We start from the raw sequence: 22,906 nt of genomic DNA, 5'->3' as shown, positions 1-22,906 counted from the left end.
TTGGGCATGTCAGATGACTATCTTTATTTATTTGTTTTATTTGTTTTACCAGAGTTTTCCTTGTAGCGTTTCGTCAGAAGTTACCACTGAGATGACTCATTTGGTTTTGTCTTCTTCATGCTGTCACCACAGAACAGTACCGTGCAGTATACTGTAAATGGATCTTTCAATGGATTGCACTGGACCGGAACAAATCTGGTAAATGTGGTCAATGCTCTTCTTCCATACCATCTGAAATAAAAAACGGGAAGTGGGACGGAAAGCTAGTGGCCGTAATTATTATGACGGGGAAGTCAGGTGAGGTAGTATAAAGAGTGACAAACTCCTCTGTGTGGGGAGACCAGGGTTGATAGACTGGTCAAACACTGGATTTTCAAGAGATTGCTGCTCGGTTCCTGTGTTAAACCAAAAGTCAACGCTGACTTATTTTAACTTCCATAACTTGAGTTGCGTGAGTACGATACGTTGGTAAGTCACGTGACGTAACATAACTAACGTATTTATTTCAACCCAACCTTTTCCTGAACTTAACCAAGTAGTTTTGGTGCCTAAACCTAACCGAACTGTGAGCGTTTCACAGTGTTAACCACTTTTATTGTTGTTACCGTGACGACAAAGGTCCGGTAGGTCGCTGGCGCTTGGTCGTATATATGTCATAGACAAACGGCCTATTCTGTCGTTTAGGTATGAGGATGTGTCTAATTCATGTGCTACAGAGGCAATAGTTCGTGGGTGCTAAACTTGGGCCATTTCTTTTTTTCATGATACATTTATTGAGTTACTGGGGCTGATTCTATTAATCAGAATCAGAAATACTTTATTGATCCCCGGGCGGGAAATTATACAGTACTGAGCCACAGTGTTGACTTAATTGCAGTTTTAATTTCCAATCCTCCGCACATATTAATGGCACATTAAAGTAGGAAACATACATTCCCAGGTATTGCTAGATCATTTAGTAAACCAGGCCTAAAACAGATACAGTGTGCAATAGTTTCATTAGGTTTTCATGATATTAGTGTCTACCATCATTGGATCGGTAGGTAAGAATGTAACGGCAGTCATAAACTACTAGATGTCACCAGGCAAATTAAATGCAAACAAGAAAAATGTGACTTTTTGCCCAGAATATCAACTGTGAACTGTTCACAGTGTGTAGGCTCGTTGTCCAAGTGGAACTGTGACCACTTAAATGCTGTCATTCACAACGTTACGCCAAGTTCACCTGAGTGTCATATGATTAAATGCGAGGGTTGCATCGTAAGAAGCACGCTGTTCTGCTAAGAGCTACTTGTGCTCTCAGCGATCAGTGGTGGAATGACTACCACTGATCGCTGAGAGCACAAGTAGAAAGAGGAAATCAACCCCCAGGGTGATGAGAGATCATGACTCAGCCATTCCTCTTTGATTCAAGTGTCTGTAAGTTTATTCTGTAAGTTCATTCAGTCTTCCGAAGCCGTGGAGCCACGATAATGCGGGGTGCTGAAGTGGCACGGCCTCACCCTGCACATAGGCGCGGCGATGATCGATGGCCCGGCTCTTTTTTCGATGTCCAGCTCGATTAGTTACTTGACTCCTGAACTAATATTCTTAGATCGAAATCAAGTTTTACTATCATCTGCATAGAAACCACAAAGAATCCATCCAGTGAGATCCTTCTTTTTTTGTTTCTTAATGGTGGATCTAGACAAAATAAACTGTCGAACACCAGGAAGCACCGGGCCTCAACCGCAGTGGTTCTAACCTTAGGGTCAGGGGCCCCACAAGTGGTTGCGAGATAAATCTGAGGTGTCCCGAGATGATTAACAAGACAGGAAAGGGGAGGGGGGGAAACATGTTAAACAAAACTCTGTTCATATTAACATTTTCAAATCCTTGAGCTTTTTTTGTTGTGATATGCAGAGGAGCTTAACCTCTGGAGGACTCTAAACAATCTGAAATGTGCAGCTGAGAGGGAGAGATTATGTAACCTGTGTCAAAAGGCTGGTAATCATACCGCAATTGCGTAAATTGATGAAATCATTTGTGCAGTCAAAAATTCAGAGTGAACGCGCGAGGCAAACAGCATCCTGTGTACACTTTGTATACAACACAGTCCGACTCTATGGATTTGGGTCACTGAGAACAAACCCATGTGAAGTGGGAGACATGGTTGTGAGACTGTAAGCAAGCCAAACCACAGTCTCAGTTTGAAAGCTGACTGCTGCACGTCATCAAGCTTTCCGTTCTTGGGTGGCACATTTAAAGTTTACAGTGATAACGTATGAATAGGACCAGCGGGCAGAATATACCCTTTGGCACATAACGTCTACTGGAGTGGACAGATAACAAATGGAATTGTACACATCGCCTTGGGGGTCCACCACCTTGTGTTTGGGACATTTCACTGCAACTTAAATGATTCAAATGGCTTCCAAAATACCTGTCCACTGTAGCGGACGCCGTGCACGAAAGGGATCTGGACGGCAATCATCATCCAATTTAATGGCTGAAATTCACGAGTTCCACGAGTTGGTTTAAAACGCAGTCTTACTGGAGTGTAAAGTGGACCAGCTTCCACACAGTGCATGTGCTACTGAAAACAGGGCTTTTTAAACTCATTGTAACGCTTGGTTACCACTATAGGTAGTGAACTAGTTAGCCAGGGCTAACGTTTGTAGCTTACATTAGGAGGAGTTACGTAGAAGTTAAAGAACGTTTCGCACGCTCAATGGGCTGATCATGATGACGCCGAACGGCCCACAGTATTTTTAGCATTTTCTGAACTTTCTCATGTGCCTGATGAAAGTACTGTTCGACCAAGCATGCAATATCAAGGGTGTCACCCGCCGAGAAGTCAACTCCCTAACCCCGCACGTGCACCCACCGCAGCTCCTGCAGCTCTTTTTGCGGAAAGTTTGAAATAGACCCACTTCAGCATTCTCTTGACCACAAACATACCACTTTACACAATGGCGAGACCCCTGAGGGAATCCTGAAAGCACCACACACACACACACCCACGTTCACACCTCCACCCCAAATACACACACACACACAAGCACTGGCTGTGTGTGTTGTAAAATTTCCAGTGCTATTTCAACGCGTCACGGTTGAGAGAAAGCGTGCGCACACATGAGTGTGTTAATGCAAATGAGCACGAGTATGACATTACAATTCCATCTTTCGGTTTCTGTGCACGTTTTCTTAATTCATTTCTTCATTTCTTGATGTTCATTTTAAGAGTTTGTCTTTTTCAGTTTTCAGTCGTTCTCCTTAAACACGGCAACACTGCAAACACTTGAGCTGTCCTTGTCCAGATGGCACAGCGTTTTATGCAACTGAATCAATCCAAATCTTAACCCCCCACGACAGTTTCTCTACTCTGGTTAATCTGTAACTTAAAAAAACTTAAAATGTATTTTGTCTCTTAATGGCCCCCGTCTGTCTCTGGGCGACTTGAATCATTCACATTTTTTCCACTCCATTCAGTCTCTCTCTACAAACTCCATTATTCATTTTGCAATGACGGACAAATCCTACCCCGCTGGAATTTTACAGCTGTGAGTCAGTGACAACAGTAACCGAGCCGAAGCAGCAGCCACTTGGCATTTAGATACCTGTACCAGCAGGCCCTGGGCGTCATAGGTATTACTCCTTTCCCCATCAGCTTATGGGTGAGAGCAGAGGGGAGCGGTGCTGTTTACAGACGCCGCAACAGACTACCGCAGCTCCGTAGAGGACATCGCCGGGGATGTTAAAATGCCGAAACTTTTGTTTTCAAAGATTCGGTTGCATGAAATTAAGGATCTGATGCAAAATGTGAAGCGGCCCAGAAGGTAAGCCAGACAAACTAATGATGAGTAATGATTTGAGTACGGTCTTTGGCTTACTCTTCTTTTTTTTTTTACGCTGTTAAAATGTGTAACTTTAGGTTTACTTTATTTGCAGAATTGATATTGTTCTTAATCGAAGGAGGCATAAGAAGGACATCCAGCGCCTCATGGTACAAAAGATAAATGATGAGACATATACTTCAAAACTCAGGTAGAGAATGTTGCACTATTATATATATATATATATATATATACATATCTCAATCTGCTAGCTTTTCATTAGGTGAAAATGACTACTTAAATCTCTCCTCATTACAGTTGGCAGACTGACCAAAAACTCCACCCGACTATGGAAAACTTGCTCCGGGATAAAAGTAAGAAAAGCAAAAACGACAAAACTTTCTTTCTTTTTTTTTAAAAAAAACCAACGAGGTGCTTATTAATGATCAAATCCACAAAATCTGTTGAAAATCACATTTTGAATTTGTTTCTGCACAGAATTTCCCCTCATGACCTGTCTAATAAGATATAAACTAAAGACTAATGACGTCTTAATAGATTCTTCGCTCTCGACAGAATATCTAGCAGCATTCCATGCCTTCCTGCGGTCCGAGTTCAGTGAAGAAAACATCGAGTTCTGGCTCGCGTGTGAGGACTATAAGTCGACCGCCTCGCCAGACGTCCTCCGCTGGAAATCAGAGGAGATCTACCAGAAGTTCATCCAGCCTACGGCCAGCAGAGAGGTCTGTTTGTTGGTGATTCGTGGTGGAAAGGGACAGAGATGGATGAGCAGACAGTAGAAATAAACTCTGGCACTCTTCTAGCTGACGACAAAACAAATCTAAAAACATACAGAGATCAGATAAACCTTTCAGACTGTGGTCACGCCTTTTTTTAGTTTGTTTTGGTGTTGATCATGATGGATAAGTTGCCCATTCTGAAATTCTGCTAATTACAAGGAGACAGGTTTGCTAATGTCTCATCTCGCTTGATTTGAGTCAACACAAATTCCAATTTCAGTGTCATATTAGAAATAGTATGAAGTCATTTCTACATAGATGGACCCCTAATGCTCTGTTCGAGGTCTCCGAGGCCCCAGGTGAACGACATGGTTATGAAAGTGAATTCATGACTTTGGAAACGGCAGTTTGACAAATAAAAAAAGTTCCAGTTTCAGCTTTTTCTTGAGCTTTCAAACACACGTCACTGCCTCCTATGAACGCTTGCGTTTGAAGGTTTTCTGGGAGGAGAAGTAAAAGCCAGATTATCAAGCGTCTTATTTCTTGGTTATTTCTGAGGAATCAAACTGTGATTGTGCGAATAATATTTGTCGTGTAAAAGCCACTGCGTTTGACAATTTGCCGCATGTTCTCTCTCTGTTTCCTCTCTAGATCAACGTTGACCACCATATTAGAGAGAAGATCGAGTCGTCTTTGGAGGAGCCGACCCTCTCCTGCTTCGACGAGGCCCAGAAACATGTTTACCTGCTGATGGAAAGAGACTCTTGCCCCAGATTCCTGCACTCAGACGCCTACATGAGCCTAAAGCACAAATCCAGGACTCTTTGGTACATTTAGACGTTGAAACATTGAATCAACACTGCTTTTCTAATCCTTTTTTTTTTTTTTTTTATCTCTATTTGGCTAAAATCGAAAAGTTATTTCACACTGTTTGAAAGGTGAGAGGCGAAGATGGTGTGTTGATGCAATGTTGTGGAAAATAAAAAGAGAGAAAAGTAATGAGTGGGGGGGAAAAAAAGAAATTGTACGTAGATCTGGAAAGAATGTTGCCGGTCCTAGATGGTTGTGCGGAGTTGTGGAGAGTTGATTGAAATGCTGTATGTGTTGACTGAAAGTCTTAGCAAGTTAAGGTGCAGTGTACAAATGATGAGGAATGGAAAAAATAAATGAAATAAATTCAGAGTTTTTAAAATTCATGACCAACTTTGGACGCATCTCAGCCGATGGTTGAGGTAGTTCCCACTCGTCTTCTTAATATTCGGACTATTTCCATATAGTCAGAACAAAGGCTTATATTTAACTGACTGACTGTCTAAGTGGAGGTGATGGGATGGGCATGAGTCAAAAAAGAAAAAAAAAAAGAAAAAGAGAACTGTTTCCACAGCTCACCCAGCAAGGAGATTCTGCTTTTGGTCACATGTCTGATATATCCTCTAATTAGGTGCAGAGATGACTCCACACACCAGCAATAGGGTTTACCAAACTGGAAAAAAGTAACCCCGCAGTAACCCTTGATCCCACTCTGTTCTGTAAATGGCCTTATTCCTGAAAAATGTGCCTTAAAAAGGAGTACTGAGGCAGCTAATAATAACCCAGGGGCTTAAACGACAACACTGGAGTCATCAGACAACCTGATGCGTAGCAGATCAGCCTGAATGTGCTGCCTTGTTAGGGGAATAATCTCATCACCCGCAGACAATGATGGCAGAGATACACAAGTGCTTTTAACTTAGAGAAACAACCTGGAGGAGTTCAGAGTGCCTTTTGTTCAATACAAGTATTAAAAGTTTTATATTTCACTTTAAATAAAGACGTTATTTGTTTTATGGGTTACCGTTATGGCCTCTTCTTCTTGAAACTTTGGGAGCTTGTTTTGTTTCAACCACATATAATGGTCTTCATCAGTGAACGGAGTTAGCATGTTTGTTATGATGTGACCCGTGTCCTGTGGTCGTATCTGGGGGAAGAAGAGATCGCAAGCCCCGTCCTGGTTCAAAGGGTGGTCTTTGCCGTTGGATTTTTTTTTTTTTTTTTTTACCAGCCGCGACAGCATGTGGCTGGTATTGTTTGCACCTTGTGAGCCATGTGTGTGGCGTCACGGGCAAAACGTGGCCCCCGCGATAGCGTCACAACTGCGCAAGATGCGGTTACGAAACTTTTACAGGTGTGTCATTGAGATCGAAAGATGGAGGGGGGGGGGGTGGGAAGTAGTGAAGGGGCTTTACGCCCCTGGCCCACATTTGTTTTAAGTCGCGGATCACTGTTAAAAAGTTGTTGTTAACAGATGTTTGCCCAAAATACTGTACTTAGTATGTGGGTGGAGTCTGACCCATGAGTACTGAGTACTCGTGTAGCAATGTAGTACTCGTGGGTCGGAGCATCAGCAAAATCGCAAGATTTTTTATTTTTTTATTTTGGTCACACATACTGTTGCCGAGATCAAGCATGAACTTTTACACTTAAATCTGAAATCTTATTTTGACTTGTGTTACCTACTTTGTACCTTGATAAGCTCAACACGACACAAATAAACACAGTTACTGGCATTTGATTCCCTGCGGATCAACACATACGTAATGTAAGACACTATAGCCACCGTTTAATACATCTGTATATACGTCTATAGACGGTTATATATATATGTATATAGTTGTTTTGCCAACGAGGAAATGTACTTTATGGATTTTGACACAGGCGACTTGGATTTGCATCCCGAATCCGGCACGCGGTTAAAATATTTAACAAAGACCACCTTCTCTCCTGAACCAGTGTTGCCATAGTCGCTACAAGCAGATTGTATTGCAAAAGCGGGTATTGTAGGATACACAAAAAAATATGTCATGCTGATACATTCAATATCAAGATGTTCTGACTTGGCAGATGAGTTAGTAGTATGTAAATGTAACTTTTTGGGTGGTATCACAAATGAACAGCTTCGGGAGCTATCTATTACGTCAAAAGCACCACTGTCATTTCAATGTCAAACGTCAGTAACATTGAGTACACTGGGATGTTCCTAAAATGAATGACACGGGTCTCACATCTCATCCGCATCACACGGCGCGCCACTCTTCACACACAATCTGTCGCTGTTTTCTCACAGCACCAGCACAGTTACCATGGTAGCAAGAAGGAAGTGAGTACTGTCGATGGCACGTTGTTAGTCAAGACAGTCACACTTGGGGAACTTCACCGCCAGATCTGGATGCTACATGCTGATGTGGTGCATGGTGCTTTCTATACCGCTGTGTTACACGCAGTGGAAATCCAAAAAGGACAGCGCTCAGTTCACAGTGTTTGGTGACTCTTCGTAACGCCTCAGCACTTATAACCGTGTTTGGGCAAAAAGAGGGAGAGCAGCATCAGTCAAGCCAAGCCAAAGGGCAGATTGTAACAGAATGGCCTGGGGGCATCATTTGGGGGAGCAGGAGTGACTGGCTGGGTCTGGGATACATTCAGTCGTACGTTTCTGCCTCTTCTCTGAACCTCTTTGAGTATATAAGGAAGGAGCTGTGTTTTAAATCAGCCATATTAGCTTAGTACTATTTGCAATCAGATCTACCAAACGGAGAGAAGAGATAAAGATGACGATAAGAAGATAAACAGATCCTCCTTGGATCTCTGTGAGCACTGACCTTGAAACTAGCTGTAAGTGTGACACTTACTTTTGCATTGGATCTCTGATGGTAAAAGTTCAAATATAACTCAAATATAACCCACAGAAGCCAGACAATGACACCATTGTTTTGTCTACCTGTGCAATGTTATTCACTGGCATTTAGTTTTAGAATTAAAATAAATGTGTAACATTCTAAACTTACAGTGGCAGCTTTATACATGGTTTTTACACCAAGTGACAGTACCTCTGTTGGAGTAGCAGCATTAGTAGTAGTAGTGTTGTGGTGCTCCTGAGCCTTGGATTCTCAGCTCAATACAAGGCCTCTGCTCAATCGGGACAACAGCACTTTGCAACCAGGGCTAACATTTCTAGCAACTAACTGCTTTTGGACTAAGATGGCTTGTTTGGTGGGTGCCATGTTGCCTCACAGTCCGGTGGTCATGAGCTCAAAGCTTCAGCCCTGGTCTTCCATTTAGAGATTTATGGTTGTGTAACTACGCTTGTTAGGAACCTTTACTTCCTATATTCAAGACCTAACCACAAGCCTTAATCTTCAACATGATACCTTGTCTGTGTTGGCCTTGTCAGTGTCTACTATCTGGAGGACTGCCTAATAGGCGACATAGCGGCAATAACTATCGAGTCGGAAACCTCCGGAAATCCACTTAACGCAACCTTTGGCCGGGTCTGCGGAGGTGTGTGAAAGTTGTCTGCGAATTTTTGTTTTTAATTCTTCACACATCTACTTCCATTATGAAAAACCAAGTGCAACACCATGAATGCTTTCATGGTGGTAAAGGGAGACTTTACGAAAAGGGTGTGCCATCATCATTTTTTTTTAGTGTAGTCTGAGGGTGGCCCATTTGGATGTGGCTGGACGACACTTTGCACATAATAGTTTGGTGCCCCCGCCTTTGAGATGGGATATGCGTTTAGGATTGGATGCTCCTTCTTCAGTTGCCACCTGCAGCAGCTTCTACTTCAAACGCCAGACAAAATACAGTATGTCACACAGCAGCACTGATTTGAAGGAAACGTGAAATGTCACCGGGTTAGAGCTGCTAACGCTAATTTCGGCTAACGCTAGTCATCCGCCAAGAAACTGTCCAGTTCACTACAAGTTCTCACACCGCAGCTCGATTCCTGGCCGAGCGCCGGTTATTTCCCTTCACCCCTGTCTGCCCCCCGGTCCCTCAAAACAACTAACAGGCTGAAATGTAAAAGGCTGTGGTCCGTCAAATGTGTATGAGTCAGTGTTGACATTGGCATTGGATCCGTGTTTATTATTGTGGCGGTTGGCCTTTGCCGGCCATCTCTCTCTCTTATGTGATTTGATGTCAGAATTTCTTCAATTTTAGGTGAATTAGTCGCACGGGAACGGGTCTTAATTTCAATGTAAATGCGTATAAAAAGCCTTACTCTTAGAGGAAGGACGGCTGGCAAAATGTTCTCGCTTTTTGAGGGTTTTCCAAGCCGTTCTGTGCTTTAGTTGGTAGGATATTTTGCATTTTGCATTAGGATAAAAATAGTAAGGATTTCAGTCTACAGTTTGACCATGCAGGAAGGTTTCAGCAATGAAGTAATAACTTTGTGGCTGAAACAAAAGAGGGGTCACGATATTACATTCCGACCAGTATCCTAACTTCCTGCCGGCCTCGCTGAGTTTCTCCGCTGCAATCCATTTGCTGTTTCCTCTTCTCGCATGTTGCTGTATTGCATGAATTTACGCCACATTTCTTGTGTTTCCCTTTGCAGGATCAGCACATGTCGAGCTTGGTATTTTCTTACAAAGACAGAAATCCAAAGAGGCACAAGACAGAAGAGAGGAATCCTTCCATTTGTCTTCAACGGGCTTCACTTTTCCAGACTACCAGGACGCACAGCGCGGAAAAGTCACGATTTGCCTATCACAGCTGCTGTAACTGTAATTTGCATCTGTGCTGCCGGACTAAAAATAATGTGAACACAGCATGCTTTCAGCCACAGAGAGCGCTGACTGTTTGGCTCGTTCAAGTCGGGAGGAGGAGGGAGGGGAGGATGCAACGGCACATCGAAAAGAAAGGGAGAAGAATACTTAATAGGAGTGCAGGGCATCAGGAGGAGGGAGGCATACATGCAGTGCAGCGTATGAGCATGTGTTGTTTCTAACAGTGAGGTGGGGAGGAGAGGAGAGGAGGAACGGGAGAAGGGGGAGGAAGGGGTGCTTCCTCTTCAATCTGGGCTGAGCTGCTGATGTATCCCAGCAGCCCCATAGCAACAGGAAACCTTGGTATAAAAAGCCTGTCGCAGGGGGAACCCTCCTAAGTGTCTCTCCGCCGCAGCATGACCAGGACCGAGAGCCCGAGTGTGTGGACTTAACAAGACAATGCCCAGCCTAACCGTCGAACCACTCAACACGCAGCACTTCATCATGGACAGAGATGACAGGAAGAGAAACAAGAACATGTGAGTGAAACTTTTAGCTCTGATGCCGAGCAGGGTGAGATGCTGACTTTGGTCTTTGGAAACCAAAGAAAAGTTTTTTTTTGCTTTCTCTGCTTCTCGCGAAAAAACCCGTCACGCGCACACAAGAGCACACATGGGGACATTACGGAAGCTTCGCGGGCATCTCCTGGAAATAGTTGAAGTTAATAATGTCATCTAACTTTACCGCACCGCACGCTCTCTTTTCCAATTACTGACATGCCCAACATGCTTTGACGAGATTTGCTCGACGCTCATTTAACGGCAGTAATCCAGCAGGGATTACATTCATGTATTTCTTATCTCTACACAGTGGAAAGAACTTCATGTGCCGACTCCAGTGCATGTTCTCGCACTCATCGAGCTCTGAGAGGTAAGGAGACTTACGGAGTGTTTTGCATACATTTCAGTTTTAAAATAGCCAGCCTGTTCCTATCATTTCCATCTATGGCATCATGAAAGGATTCAAATGAACTAGAGACGCTATGTTTGCCTTGGCACAGCACACACGCACGCCAACATATCCCATGGCTTGACGTTTTCGTGTTGAATTTGATGAGCACGTCGGCCGTGCTTTCTTGATTGGGCTGCCCCTGTGTCCCTGCAGCCCCCTTATGCGGGGTCGCCCCAGCTTTATTTTACCCACGTTTGAGTCTCGTTGAGTAATCTAACTTGCATTCTCTCCCAGCAGGCTAAGTTTAGAAGATACCCAACAATGGTCACAGTCACTGGAAAGGCTTCTCGAGTCTAAATGTAGGTTGCTTTTCCTCCCAGGGATGAGAATACTGCTAGAACCGTAAATGATGTTTGTTTGTTTGTTTTTTTTATAGACTGAGAGTTTAAAGTTTTTTTTTGTGGTTGAAAAGCTGAAAGAGGGTGTTATACGTGCTTCATGCTCGGCGTGTTTTGTGGTTTCCACAGACGGACTGGCTACTTTTCGCAACTTTCTCAAATCCGAATACAGCGATGAGAATATTGAGTTCTGGCTCACCTGTGAGGACTACAAGAAGATCAAGTCCTCATTCAGAATGTCCTCAAGAGCCAAGAAGATTTATGAGCAGTTCATCAAAGCAGAATCTCCTAAAGAGGTAAATCCAACTACGAAACCCTTGACATTCACATTGACACTCTCCCCCTCTGTCTCTTACTTATACTTACATCTTTATATACTGTTGAGTCAGGTTGAAAAATGATAATACACATTGAGCACTGGCGGAGTATAGAATGGGGAAAAAAAGTGCCTGTTCAAATGTTGAACCTCAAACCCTCTCGCTCTTGACTCAAATCCCCTCATTCCTATCTGTCTGCCTCATTCCAGATCAACATCGACTATCACACCCGAGAGCAGATCAAAAGGAACGTCAAGACTCCCACCGTGTACTGCTTTGACGACGCTCAGAAGATAGTTTACGGGCTGATGGAAAGAGACTCGTACCCGCGGTTCCTCCGCTCAGACATTTATAGAACTCTCCTGGAAAACCTTGCTGCCGACGCCACGAAGGGATGAAGGCGCAGTCGGGGAGGGGGGAGAGAGAGAGCGAGAGAGAGAGAGAGAAAGGACACGAAACCCATAACTGGAATGTTTGAGCTCCTTCAGTAGGAAGGGCTGACGACAAAGACGGAAGGAGGGGGTCGACCCGCGGGGGGTGGGGGGTGGGGTGGGGGGGGGGTGGCACACGCAGAGGCCTCACACCTCGGGGTCGTCACCGGATCCAGAAGCAACCTGCGCTTTTGTCCCGTCGTGGGAGGATCCCCACGCTGAGCGCCTCACACCTGAGGACTGTGCAACAGGAAGAAGAAGAAGAAGAAGAAGAAGAAACACAACCGGCCTAAATGATAATGACCCTGTAGTGTGTGTCTGCACTGGATGATGAGTCTGTGTGTGTGGGCGAATTGACCCTCTCTCGACAATGAATGAATGAACCAGCGGGAGCGACCGACGCCCGCCCTGATGGTGGAGCTGCGAGAGTGAACCATGCAGCGGACCTCCTCTTGGCCTTCTTTGCAGAGGTGTTTCCTGTGCAGATAAAGACAGAGAGGATGTAACATGCAACGGTTATACTCGATAAGTTGTGTGTGTGTGTGTGTGTCTGAGAGAGAGAGAGAGGGAGTATTTAGTTGTAGCTTTTAACTGCCACTGACACAGAATAAGCTGTCGCAATAAGAGTTGGCCAATTATCTCATGACAGCACAAAGGAAACCGATAGCGGACGGAGGACTCAATAGTGATACGTCATCCTCAGTAAAGGGTTGCAGGAGGCCACTCAGTTCTGCAAGAGGCATCCTGGGACACTTTAAAAGAGATTTTTTTTTTTTTTTTGATTGGACCAATATGGGGATACAGATTTTTTTTTTTTTTTTTAGATTATAGAACTGCCTATGGGTGATATTCTGTGTCTTGAATATATTCAAGATTTAATCATTTCAAAACTGCAAAAAAAGGACATTTAGTTGGTGTTTTTATTTCAAGATAAATATATATTTTTTTCTGAGGACAAAACATAACCGCTGCACTACGGCGACTAAGAAGCTGCCATTTACCGGCCGGTGACGTCTAATTTAATCCCTCAGCCGCGCGTCTAAACCAAATCCTTACAGCACCGAAGTGTCAAGAGTTGTGATTTTTATGTGACAAACTATTGGAGTGGAATTACTATAGAGGTAGAATGTATCACCTTGCATGACAGGATGTTTTAAAAAAAAAAAAAAAACCCTTGTATTCCCTGAGAATAAGCCTTTTTATTGCTTTCCAAAGCATGTGGTTTGAATGTGTTCTTAGGACTTGATAGTTAACTTAACTCGTTTAACTTCAACGTTAAACAACGTATTATTTATTGTCAAGTGTCACCATTTGAATGCAAAGTTTGTTGCAGTGTTGAAGTGCTTGTTAAAAATGTTAGTTATTTGAATGACATTAAATTATTTAGATTGCCCACTTGGAACAAAGTGATTTTTTTTTTTTTTTTTAGTAACGCACACACAAAGAGAGAGAGAGAGAGAGAGAGAGAGACACTAGATTCTCTAGCTTCTGCTCTCGTTTTTTCACATTACAGCTTTCAGTGCTTTGGTCTTGTGGTCTGTTTAAAGAAGGAGCAGCACACTCTTAAAACATTACACGATAAAATTAATGAGATGTTTGCACAATCATTGTCTGTTATGTGTAATACAACAAGCCACCGCATGCACATGGAAACACAAAGCCCGTGCCAAGTTCTGTCTGGGCCCAAGACTTATTTTCACTGTTATGGAGAAGCGACCGCAGTGCAGTGTGTTGTTGGCAACAATTAACACTCTGCTACCGAGTGACAAAGCATATATATATATATATATATATATATATACCGTATATTCGTTCATAGATAATGCTACTGGTCTCTCATAGAAGAAGACATTCCACCTATAGCAACAACATATTTAAAAAGAATGTTGCTGATTTGTTCAGGGCTGACATTCACATGAATCACTACCATCAAAAACACATTAAGTGCGAGTCAATCTGCCTTTGGGTCAAAAACATTGGGAGAAACGGACTTTTCACCGTTGACTTTTGAACAGTTCGACACGTCGGAGTAGTATCACAGGCAAGAGGATGCACTCCTGCATACGCCATAATGAATGTTTGAACATAACTTGTTGGATACTGTTTAGTCTCATTCTGTGTCACACACACACACACACACACACACACACACGGACTCAGACGTTTGGAATATGAGTGAAACAGACTGACGTACTTCCTTCCTCAATGAAATGTTGTCAAAAACAAAATCTCGCAAAGCCTGTTGGTGTTCAAATGCATGTTTCCTGAATGCACTACGGTCCCACACTGGTTACAGACCGGGTGTTTTTTTTTTGTTTTTTTTTTTGTAATCAGAGACACTGCTTCTTTTATGTACTTGAAAAAAAAACCCAGATTGTATGCTTGGCACAGTCGGCATCAACACGTGCGACAGGGTTTGCATTGTTAGGGACGAGGGGTGGGGCCGCCTGTCAACCCTGCTGCAGGTGATTTACTGTAGTACAGGTACAATCAATTCATCTGCTCACCCGTCAACATTGTGTCAGATGAATTATGTGCTTGTTTTTTTTTGTTTTTTTTTAATAAATACACAGTTGGACGGTGCGCCGTTGGCAAAGTGCCATTTAAGTTGGACAACAAAACACTGACGAGCCCTCTCACAGGAGTGGAAACTTCATCGAGCCAAAACATCCTCGTTGTGCAGCGTATTCTTGTTATTGCCAGGTCTATGTTACTGGAGGGGTGTAGCCTCCATCTACATACAGATACAAGCGAATGTGTTTTAATCTTTTACAGGCGATGTAGATTCAGCCTCTTCCACGTACAGTACACACACACACACACACACGGGGTTGAAATGTATTCTCATGCAAGAGGACTGGTGTTTTTAATAGTAAGCAACAATAGAAAGCAAGTTGCTTTCATTTGATAATCTGCAAACTGAGTCCGTACAAAATGTACCAGACGAGACAGGAATGAGGTGATGAGGATATTTAGGCATGGGGAAGCTCCGGCCGGTGGCTGGGAACCAGCTAAATCAAGGCGTGCTATCTTGTTTTGTTTAATTCCCACACAAATGGCAAATGTGAAAATGACAAGTTATAGCCCCACTGCTTCTGAAAAAAACAGCTCTAGCTTCAAATAGCAAATAGATGGCAAATAGATGGTCGTCAAGGGTACAAAGACACACCCCTCGCGAGGCTGGTGAGCGGGGTGACACACTCCACCGGCCGTGCTGGTGAGGATGCAGGTGCTGGCAGAACGCTCTCGTGATCTTTCTGTACAATCTACTACTTCCTTTGGTAGGTATAGTCAGGCCTGAGGAAAAACATGGACAGGCCTAGGTATTTTTGCTTTTACATCATCTCGCTATCCCAAATCTACTAAGGTGATAGCCCCAAAAAAAAAAAAAAACAAGCAAAAGAAGCTTAAAACATTTCGAACACAGGCTTGACATAAGAAGCTCTAACCTGCGATAAGCTCTCAGAGCGACAGCTGAGATGCGCAGAAGCAGGAACGACAAAAGGGCCGAAGGAAAGCCAACCAGACAAACAAACAAACAAACAAACACCATCTAGGGGGAACTGTTAAACATGATTCATCGTTTCATTTTGTGTTTCAGCTGCCCAGCGCACATGAATGTGTTCACGCTCAACTGTCAAAGGTCAGCCCCCCCCGCCCACGCTGATACAATGCCATGATATACTGGCGACATCTCCAGAAAACAAATCATATTCACACAGTCGTTAAACAATACAAGACATAGAAAGAAATACCCTTTTTTTTTTCTGTTGCGTTCTTTCCGTCTCTCTCAAGTTCAAGTAAAACAAAACAAACATAATCCAAAACACTGAATAACAATTCAGTTCCCAACAGTTAATACTAATAGACAAGTGAGGTTTAACAAGGTGTTTCAGAGCAACCCATCCATGTGGGAAGAAGGTTTGCAGAGTGTGCGTGCAGAGATCACGCGTTACAGATTTTGCTGCGGAAACGAAAAGACAATTTCAGGGTATTTACTGTCCATTTGCTTAGCTTTAATTTCTTCTCACCTCCTACTTGTTTTGGGTTGAGTGCATGTGCAGCAGCCAGAGCGGGTTTCTATGGGTCTTTTCTACAGTCTGGATGGCCAGCACAGCTAGTGTGAGTGTGTATACACTACACTCTGCCTGCCTTGCAGGCATGTCCCCCTTTCAAAAAGTCATGCTGGTGGCCTCTCTTGACACCCGTGATGTTGTGCACATCTTTCTTTGGCGCTAATAGCCGCTGAGCAGCAAAACAAAAGCCCGTGGACGGGTCAAGAGTGCAGCCTGGCTTCACGACTGCCACAACCCCCTAACACAAAGAGGACAAACTCTGCGAGGCAGTGCTGGGAATCTCCTCCCGCGTAAGGCCCTCCTGGTCGGGCCTCGTGCCTCGGTGGAAACTTGGCTCTGCTCCTCATCCACTTCTAAACAGACGGCTGCTTACACACAGTCTGCACACCATAATAAACACACGGGGTGAACAGCGCGCTTTTCAGCCAGCAAGAGCTCCAAACCGGTGCGGCAGAGAGATCATCACAACACAGCAGGTGACGCAGACGCGTTATGGCTCAGATAATCTAGAACAAACTGATCGTTCTTTACGTGTGTGTGTGTGTGTGTGTGTGCGTGTGTGTGTGTCCTGATCGACAATAGAAATGCCCCTGGTAGTGTTTTCTGGGATATGTCGATGTCACACTACATTGTTACTGGAATCAGGAGTTCACAGTGCTTAAATGGTAAGTTTCTCAAGCAGAGACTGGTAGGAACTGACTTTCAAAATTCTTTTGTTATCCAGGTTTTTAGATGATGCATTCCCATTTTCTCACTTTTAACTTTCTGTATTCATCCACTTTTAATCATTATTCCTTTTGGACTTGTGTTTACTTTTCCACTGAAGTGTCGCGCAGACAAGCCGTGCGTACAGCACAACGGAATGACAAACATTTTCACGAGCACGGCTTTGTGTTCAAACAGTGACTGAATGGAAACACGACAGGGACGGCGTGCCAAGTGAGGACGGTGTGCCTTACTCATCTCGCCGTGCAGAAAAAACCGGAGCGGCAGGTTCAGCTGAACAACGCATTACGCATTTTGGTTCATCGTGACGCCCTGCCACATCTGTGAAAGAATGGAAAGCGGGTCTGTACGTGAGGTCAGGCACGTTGAGGCAAATAAACTGATCACCTGTGCTTTAATCAGTGTAAACTGGTCAGTGATCTCTCCGAGAATATACCTCAGACGGCCGACAGTTATTTGGTTCGCTCCTGAAAAGCTGGGAGTGGATCTATGTCATTATATAGACTTATGCTAGGCTCAATTAATCCGTATTTTGAATATCACAAATAGATCATATGTGAATGAGAGGAGTCACATGTAGTGACGGACCCACAGAAACCCACAGATTTAGATTTGTCACTTGGAGTTCTTCGGGCCCCCAAGAGGCCGCAAACATCAATGGTGCTTCAACTATACAAAAGATTTTTTTACATGTCAAGGTCGAAACTTACATTTTTGAGATGTCTAGGTTACATAAAACTAAGATGACTAACATTCATGCTTTACAATGTCATTTATCAGTCATCAGCCGCTTGACTACCAGCTGGCCAGGGACGTCCAAACCACATTCACACGGGTGGACAAGGCGGCCTCTGATAACCTATCGCTGCTGATGCCCCCTCATGCCAACAGCTCCCTCTAACCTCCTCCTACGGTGTCGAAGCTTCTGGGACTGTTGATTTTAATAAGGCCTTATGTCCGTGCGTGTTTGTTGACGGGGGGAGATCAGTTCTCCTAGCAGCAACGGATTCTTTGAGCTCACCCCCGGAGCACAGCTTTTTTTCCGCCCCAAATCCGACTGTAAAACTCTTTGCTATAAATGGTCAGTTCCTTGACTCGAAGCGTTTGCCGACTGACAGAACTGCATTACAATGCGAAGCTGCTGAGACAAGTCGCAAAAAAAACCTTCACTCCACAGGGGTGTTTGAACCGGGTTCACTTTTGGTTGAAGTGGAGGTAAAGAGGATGTTGCATCACCATCCTTGTACCAACCCGTCATGTCTCGACATGCCAGCATTACAAAAGCAATGCTTCATGGATCCACGCCCTGTGGTGAGTAATTCATTGACACTGAACACTGCAGGTAGTGTTGCAAAGTCACAGTGAATCGATTGTGCATCAGAGACGGCCACATGTGAGGGACAACTGCTCCTGGCAACAGGAAAAGCCACTTTATGGCTACTTGATTTGCATCTCTTTCATTTAAGAATATACTTCAAATTGTATGATAGGTGTAAAAGCAAAAGTATTAACGCCTCAGATGCTTTGTGAACGTGTTTTCTATACAAATCGCAGAGCAGCTGCACTTAGGCAAACTGCTCTCGAAATGTAAAAGCACACCAGGAGGGAGAACAAAGAGTTCCAGAACTTTATTTTAGAAATAAGGGCTTTGAGTCTGCCGTGTACGTCACATCTTGACCTTACGCTTAAAAATGGAAACCCACAGGATACTCAGGGAGGGAATGTTTATGCTGTGACAGCCTATCATTGCCTCGGGCCCCGGGAGTCATACCAGGCAAAGTCACTGTTTACATAGCAAGCAGCCAATCGGGTTGAAGAGCTGTCATTCCGGGCCCGCCCCTGGGCCGTCACTCTCCGGATGGTGGCTGGGGAGAAACTATAAAGTTGCCTGACAAGTCAAAGAGGGAGAAGGAGAGGCGACTGAAGCATGAGAGAGAACCTTGTGTCATCCCAAAGCATGGCGTTCGCTGACTGCATGAAACCCACTGACCTGTCCGCAGAGAAGAAGGGGAGAAAGTGAGTTGGCGCCGGCGTTTGATGCAAATGTTTCTGGTTTACGATGACTATATTACTATACTATCACTCAGAATGACAGCACCATAAAACAGATTTTTTTCTCCTTTTTTTCCAGGAGGAGAAACTGGAGAAACAGAATAGGATTTCTCTTGAAGACAAACTCTCCCCAGTCGATATTACACGTCGTGAGAAACAGGTCGTACAGGTGAGACCCTTTTTTTGCGTTTTGACCTCGCTTCATGTTAGTTTTAAATAAATCATTCAATTGTATTTCACTTCTTTTTTTTTAATTGAGTTTTATGATTACATATAATTGAACTTATTTTATGTTACGCAGCTTCATTTTTTTGTCTTTGCATATACCCACACTCTATATATCGTGTATATTTTTGCACCTATGTTGTATGTATACATTGTTTTATGGCTAAATACAACTACACCAGATTGCTATGATTTTTTTATGCCTCAAATGAGCTTTTCCATTCTAAACGAAATGCCCACGACAGCGTGGACATACTGTTTAGCAGAGTAAAGTGACACTAACAAATGAAAGAGTTTTGGCAATACCAGATATTGATAATCAATTTGCAGGATTTTGCAGTTGTTTTAAACTTGCATTGAAAAGTAGCGGTAGCCTCTACTGTAGTTGTCTCTAATACGGTCTATCTTCTCCACCCTCAGGCCCACTGCTGATGACGTGCACCAGTGGGCGCAGTCACTTGACACACTACTCGGTCATAAATGTGAGCATCACTCAGCGCGCTGTTGGCGCACGATTACATAAGAGAGTCTCAAAGGTCACACGGGCAACTGTGCGCTGAATGAAGGCAGTTTATTGGCCTCAATAAAACACAGGCTGTAATTTGCTTTGCGCTTGCTTTACCTTGCATGAAACAGCGGGTGGATGTGTTCCTTGGCTCATGTTATCGTCTTCACCCTACAGACGGGAAAGCTGCCTTTTGCATCTTCCTGAAGTCCGAGTTCTGCGAAGAGAACATCGAGTTTTGGACGGCCTGTGAGGATTTCAGGACCCGCACGTCGCGCAAAGAGCTGGCGTCCAAGGCCAGCAGCATGTACGAGGAGTTCATCAGAAGTGAGGCTCCCAAGGAGGTAACAGCCGACAGGCCTTCAATTTTTTCCTAAATACACGAGATATTCTTTATCAAAAATGGATGTCAAAGGCTCATAACGGCTGTTTCTTCGGTCACAGATAAACCTGGATTACCACACCAAAAACGCCATCGTCCAGAGCCTCCATGAGCCCACCGCGACTAGCTTCCTGGCAGCCCAGAGGAAAGTCTACAGCCTGATGGAGAACAACTCCTACCCCAGGTTTATCCACTCTGACCTCTACAAAGAACTGTGTGAAGCCGCCAGGGAGGGAAGAGGGCAAGCACATTAAGTCCCAGTCAAACTGGACGCCCAGTCCTGAATCCTACTTGTTTACCACAGTGACCATGTGAATAAAAGACCGCTTTGAAGGCAGCGCCTCGGGATGACAGTCCCAACGAAAAACGCAAGTCCCGAGCATAAACATTACCCGGCGTGGAAAATGCAAAAACTGAAGCCATTTTTAGTCCGTCCTGCTGAGAGCGTTCAACAATGAAGTTAGGATGATTAGGCTGGATGCTTTACGCTGCTGCAGGCAGTACACAGATTTCTGCCAGACGGGATTAAGGTTACATTGTCTTCACCGGGCCATTACCGTCACTTTCCTCACTGTGCTATTAGGATTTGACATTTTCGAGCAATGACGCGGTTCAAGAAAATGCTGCTGCAGCGCAACTGCAGTCGAAGCTGAGAAGGCCGGTCCATGTCTGTGAATGTACTTCTGTGCCGATATCCTCACGACGGGACTCCCCGCGTGAGCCCGGCTTTCATGTTGCTCTGTTTACTCGAAAAGTGCAGTTTTAATTTATATCCACACAGTTTCCACGGGCTGCATTTGGCCTGAGAATGTTCGTGTACGTGTAAATACTGTGGCATGTGTTGAATGTGAGTTTAATGTTGGGGCAGCTGGACCGCTCCAGAAATAAAACGTGTTCTTCTTCACCTCCTCAAGTGTCTGGCGCGTTCATTTCTGAATTCATCTCAAAGACGCCGAGTTCGCCGTTGACATTTGGGAACACGGCTGATCTCGCTGTTCAAATGTAAATGAGCGATCTCTTTGCGGCTAAGCCTCATTCACGCACACACTCACGCAGCCGATGGCGACCGAGCTGCCGTGCAAGGTGCTGGTCTCCATCGTGAGCAGCTTTGGGTTCAGTGTCTTGGGACGGGTGGGGGGGGGGACTTGGGGGGCAGCGCATACAAGCTATTACCTTTAAAGGTGATAGGGATAATGTGTTAGCAAACAGTTGTTTCTTTACACATCAAATAGATGAGGAGCAACATTATTATTATATACAGTTGGAGTCGTGTTTCTGGCCAATGTAAGTCAAATATTCATTCTCCTTTTAACTCTCTGTTGCCCCCACCCCCCACCCCTGAGAGAAATATGGCATTTTAGCTGCTAAATGCTCCACAATGCTCACCAACTAGTCACTTCAGTACTCAGTTGCAGCAACAAAAACATTTCTCAGCTTTTTGGAACATTTCATTCCTCTTTGTGCAGCTGATGGGGAGGGGGGGGGGGGGGGGGGGGGGTTCCTGTGCCATAACAATGTTTAAAGTCGTAAACACAGAGAGCAGACAGAGTCCTCCTCCGCCTGCAGTTTTTTCAGCCGTGAGCTCACAGCTCAGTGGCTGACAGTGGCCAGACGCCCGATAGGCTGTCAGCTCCCGCCCTCCCCTCAAACCTGTAGGCCTGCTGTCGTCGCGCAGCTCTCCAGAGCCATACGCCTCTGCTGGCCTACAGGTGAGAGGAGCAGAACTGTGATCTGAACATCAATGGTTTGAAACCCAGACTGGTTGGGAAAGTGTGTGTGTGTGTGCGTAACTGCATTAATAAAGGGTTACATTTTCTTTTGAATTATCGTAATCCCATTTTAACGTTGGCCGGTCGATCCGCCTCTTTGGTCCAGACTGTACAAAATGTACATGGCCGTCCATCCGATAATTATTTCAGACTTTTCCTCCAGCGCCACCATGGGGTTGACATTTGTGATTTCTTTACGTGATACGCCTCGACAGCTATTGGATGGATTGCCATTCAGTTTGCTGCAGACAGTCCATGTCCCCCTCAGGATGAACTGTAGTGTAATATCTTCGGTGCCCCGCTTGACTTTTCATATAGTGTCTTTGGTCATGCTGTCAAGCTGCGAAAGTACTGGTTCAACGTACAATCTGAATGGGAAAAAAAAAAATACTGGGTTTGGAGCTAGAGATGGACCCATTGTCCCTCATCCTGGGCCTCCCAAGCAGATATGTTACATCAAAAAAAACAATGAGAGATTGCACTGTATTCTTTCCTTATGCTGCGAGGACGAACATATCATCGCAGTGGATTAATGAAAACGTACCGACATTCAAATACAGACCAGTCTGATCAAATTTGAGAGCCCTACCTGAACTATGTGGAACCTGGTGTCTCTCTCTGCCATCATGCTGCAGGGATTTTCTTGATTGTTTCCTTTTGCACACTGGACTTTGGAACCTCTGGTGTTGTATGTATGAATCTGAGCTGCTTTCTCCTGTGGATTTCTTAACGTATCCATTTCCGTTCGTTTTTTTTGTTGTGAAAGCTAATAAATATATTGTTCACACGGTGCCATTAACGAAATTTCACTTTGTCCGACACTTAATAATTCAGTGATTCCCAACCGTCTTCAGATCATCCAATCAAGCCATCTACACCACTCTAGGAGAAAATCATCTTGCAGAAACGCCCCCCCCCCCCCTCCCCTTTTAGAGCGGAAGCATTGAAAGTGACACTTCCAGAAGAATGATGCATCTCTTATATTTAGCCGAGC

General features: G+C 44.3%; 3 protein-coding genes across 4 annotated transcripts; all 3 read left to right on the top strand.

Annotated features, from left to right (window-relative positions):
- Nucleotides 1-3,484: 3,484 nt before the first annotated feature.
- LOC139287864 (regulator of G-protein signaling 21) lies at nucleotides 3,485-6,386 on the top strand. Its single transcript, XM_070909063.1, has 5 exons — nucleotides 3,485-3,818; nucleotides 3,931-4,026; nucleotides 4,134-4,189; nucleotides 4,392-4,558; nucleotides 5,207-6,386. The coding sequence occupies exons 1-5, from the start codon at nucleotides 3,742-3,744 to the stop codon at nucleotides 5,390-5,392; spliced, it is 582 nt and encodes a 193-aa protein (XP_070765164.1). The 5' UTR covers nucleotides 3,485-3,741; the 3' UTR covers nucleotides 5,393-6,386.
- Nucleotides 6,387-10,507: 4,121 nt separating this feature from the next.
- Nucleotides 10,508-13,564, top strand: LOC139287293 (regulator of G-protein signaling 21-like). Of its 2 annotated transcripts, none has more exons than XM_070908263.1 (5): nucleotides 10,508-10,619; nucleotides 10,951-11,010; nucleotides 11,329-11,390; nucleotides 11,559-11,725; nucleotides 11,956-13,564. In XM_070908263.1, exons 1-5 carry the CDS (start codon nucleotides 10,540-10,542, stop codon nucleotides 12,142-12,144), a joined length of 558 nt encoding a protein of 185 aa, XP_070764364.1. In that variant the 5' UTR covers nucleotides 10,508-10,539; the 3' UTR covers nucleotides 12,145-13,564. The 2 variants fall into 2 exon arrangements, with proteins under 2 accessions (XP_070764364.1, XP_070764363.1); XM_070908262.1 differs by having other exon boundaries at nucleotides 11,326-11,390.
- A 5,328-nt stretch (nucleotides 13,565-18,892) lies between these two features.
- Nucleotides 18,893-21,051, top strand: rgs2 (regulator of G protein signaling 2). The gene is given in 6 exon segments (XM_070908247.1): nucleotides 18,893-18,995; nucleotides 19,111-19,200; nucleotides 19,677-19,738; nucleotides 19,939-20,105; nucleotides 20,206-20,373; nucleotides 20,375-21,051. Coding segments are annotated over 6 exon segments (660 nt in total). The 5' UTR covers nucleotides 18,893-18,906; the 3' UTR covers nucleotides 20,459-21,051.
- Nucleotides 21,052-22,906: the final 1,855 nt, after the last annotated feature.

This window comes from Enoplosus armatus, chromosome 7 (assembly GCF_043641665.1).
Source record: "Enoplosus armatus isolate fEnoArm2 chromosome 7, fEnoArm2.hap1, whole genome shotgun sequence".
Classification (NCBI taxonomy): domain Eukaryota; kingdom Metazoa; phylum Chordata; class Actinopteri; order Centrarchiformes; family Enoplosidae; genus Enoplosus; species Enoplosus armatus.
This window is presented reverse-complemented; position numbering and strand designations above follow the sequence as displayed.

Excerpts from the sequence above, each read along its gene's own strand:
- LOC139287864 (XM_070909063.1), top strand. The coding sequence starts at position 3,742 with ATGCCGAAACTTTTGTTTTCAAAGATTCGGTTGCATGAAATTAAGGAT. Across the intron at positions 4,190-4,391 it reads AAACTTGCTCCGGGATAAAA|AATATCTAGCAGCATTCCAT; the intron begins GTAAGAAAAGCA and ends CGCTCTCGACAG. Across the intron at positions 4,559-5,206 it reads AGCCTACGGCCAGCAGAGAG|ATCAACGTTGACCACCATAT; the intron begins GTCTGTTTGTTG and ends TTTCCTCTCTAG.
- LOC139287293 (XM_070908262.1), top strand. The coding sequence starts at position 10,540 with ATGCCCAGCCTAACCGTCGAACCACTCAACACGCAGCACTTCATCATG. Across the intron at positions 10,620-10,950 it reads AGGAAGAGAAACAAGAACAT|TGGAAAGAACTTCATGTGCC; the intron begins GTGAGTGAAACT and ends ATCTCTACACAG. Across the intron at positions 11,726-11,955 it reads AAGCAGAATCTCCTAAAGAG|ATCAACATCGACTATCACAC; the intron begins GTAAATCCAACT and ends GCCTCATTCCAG.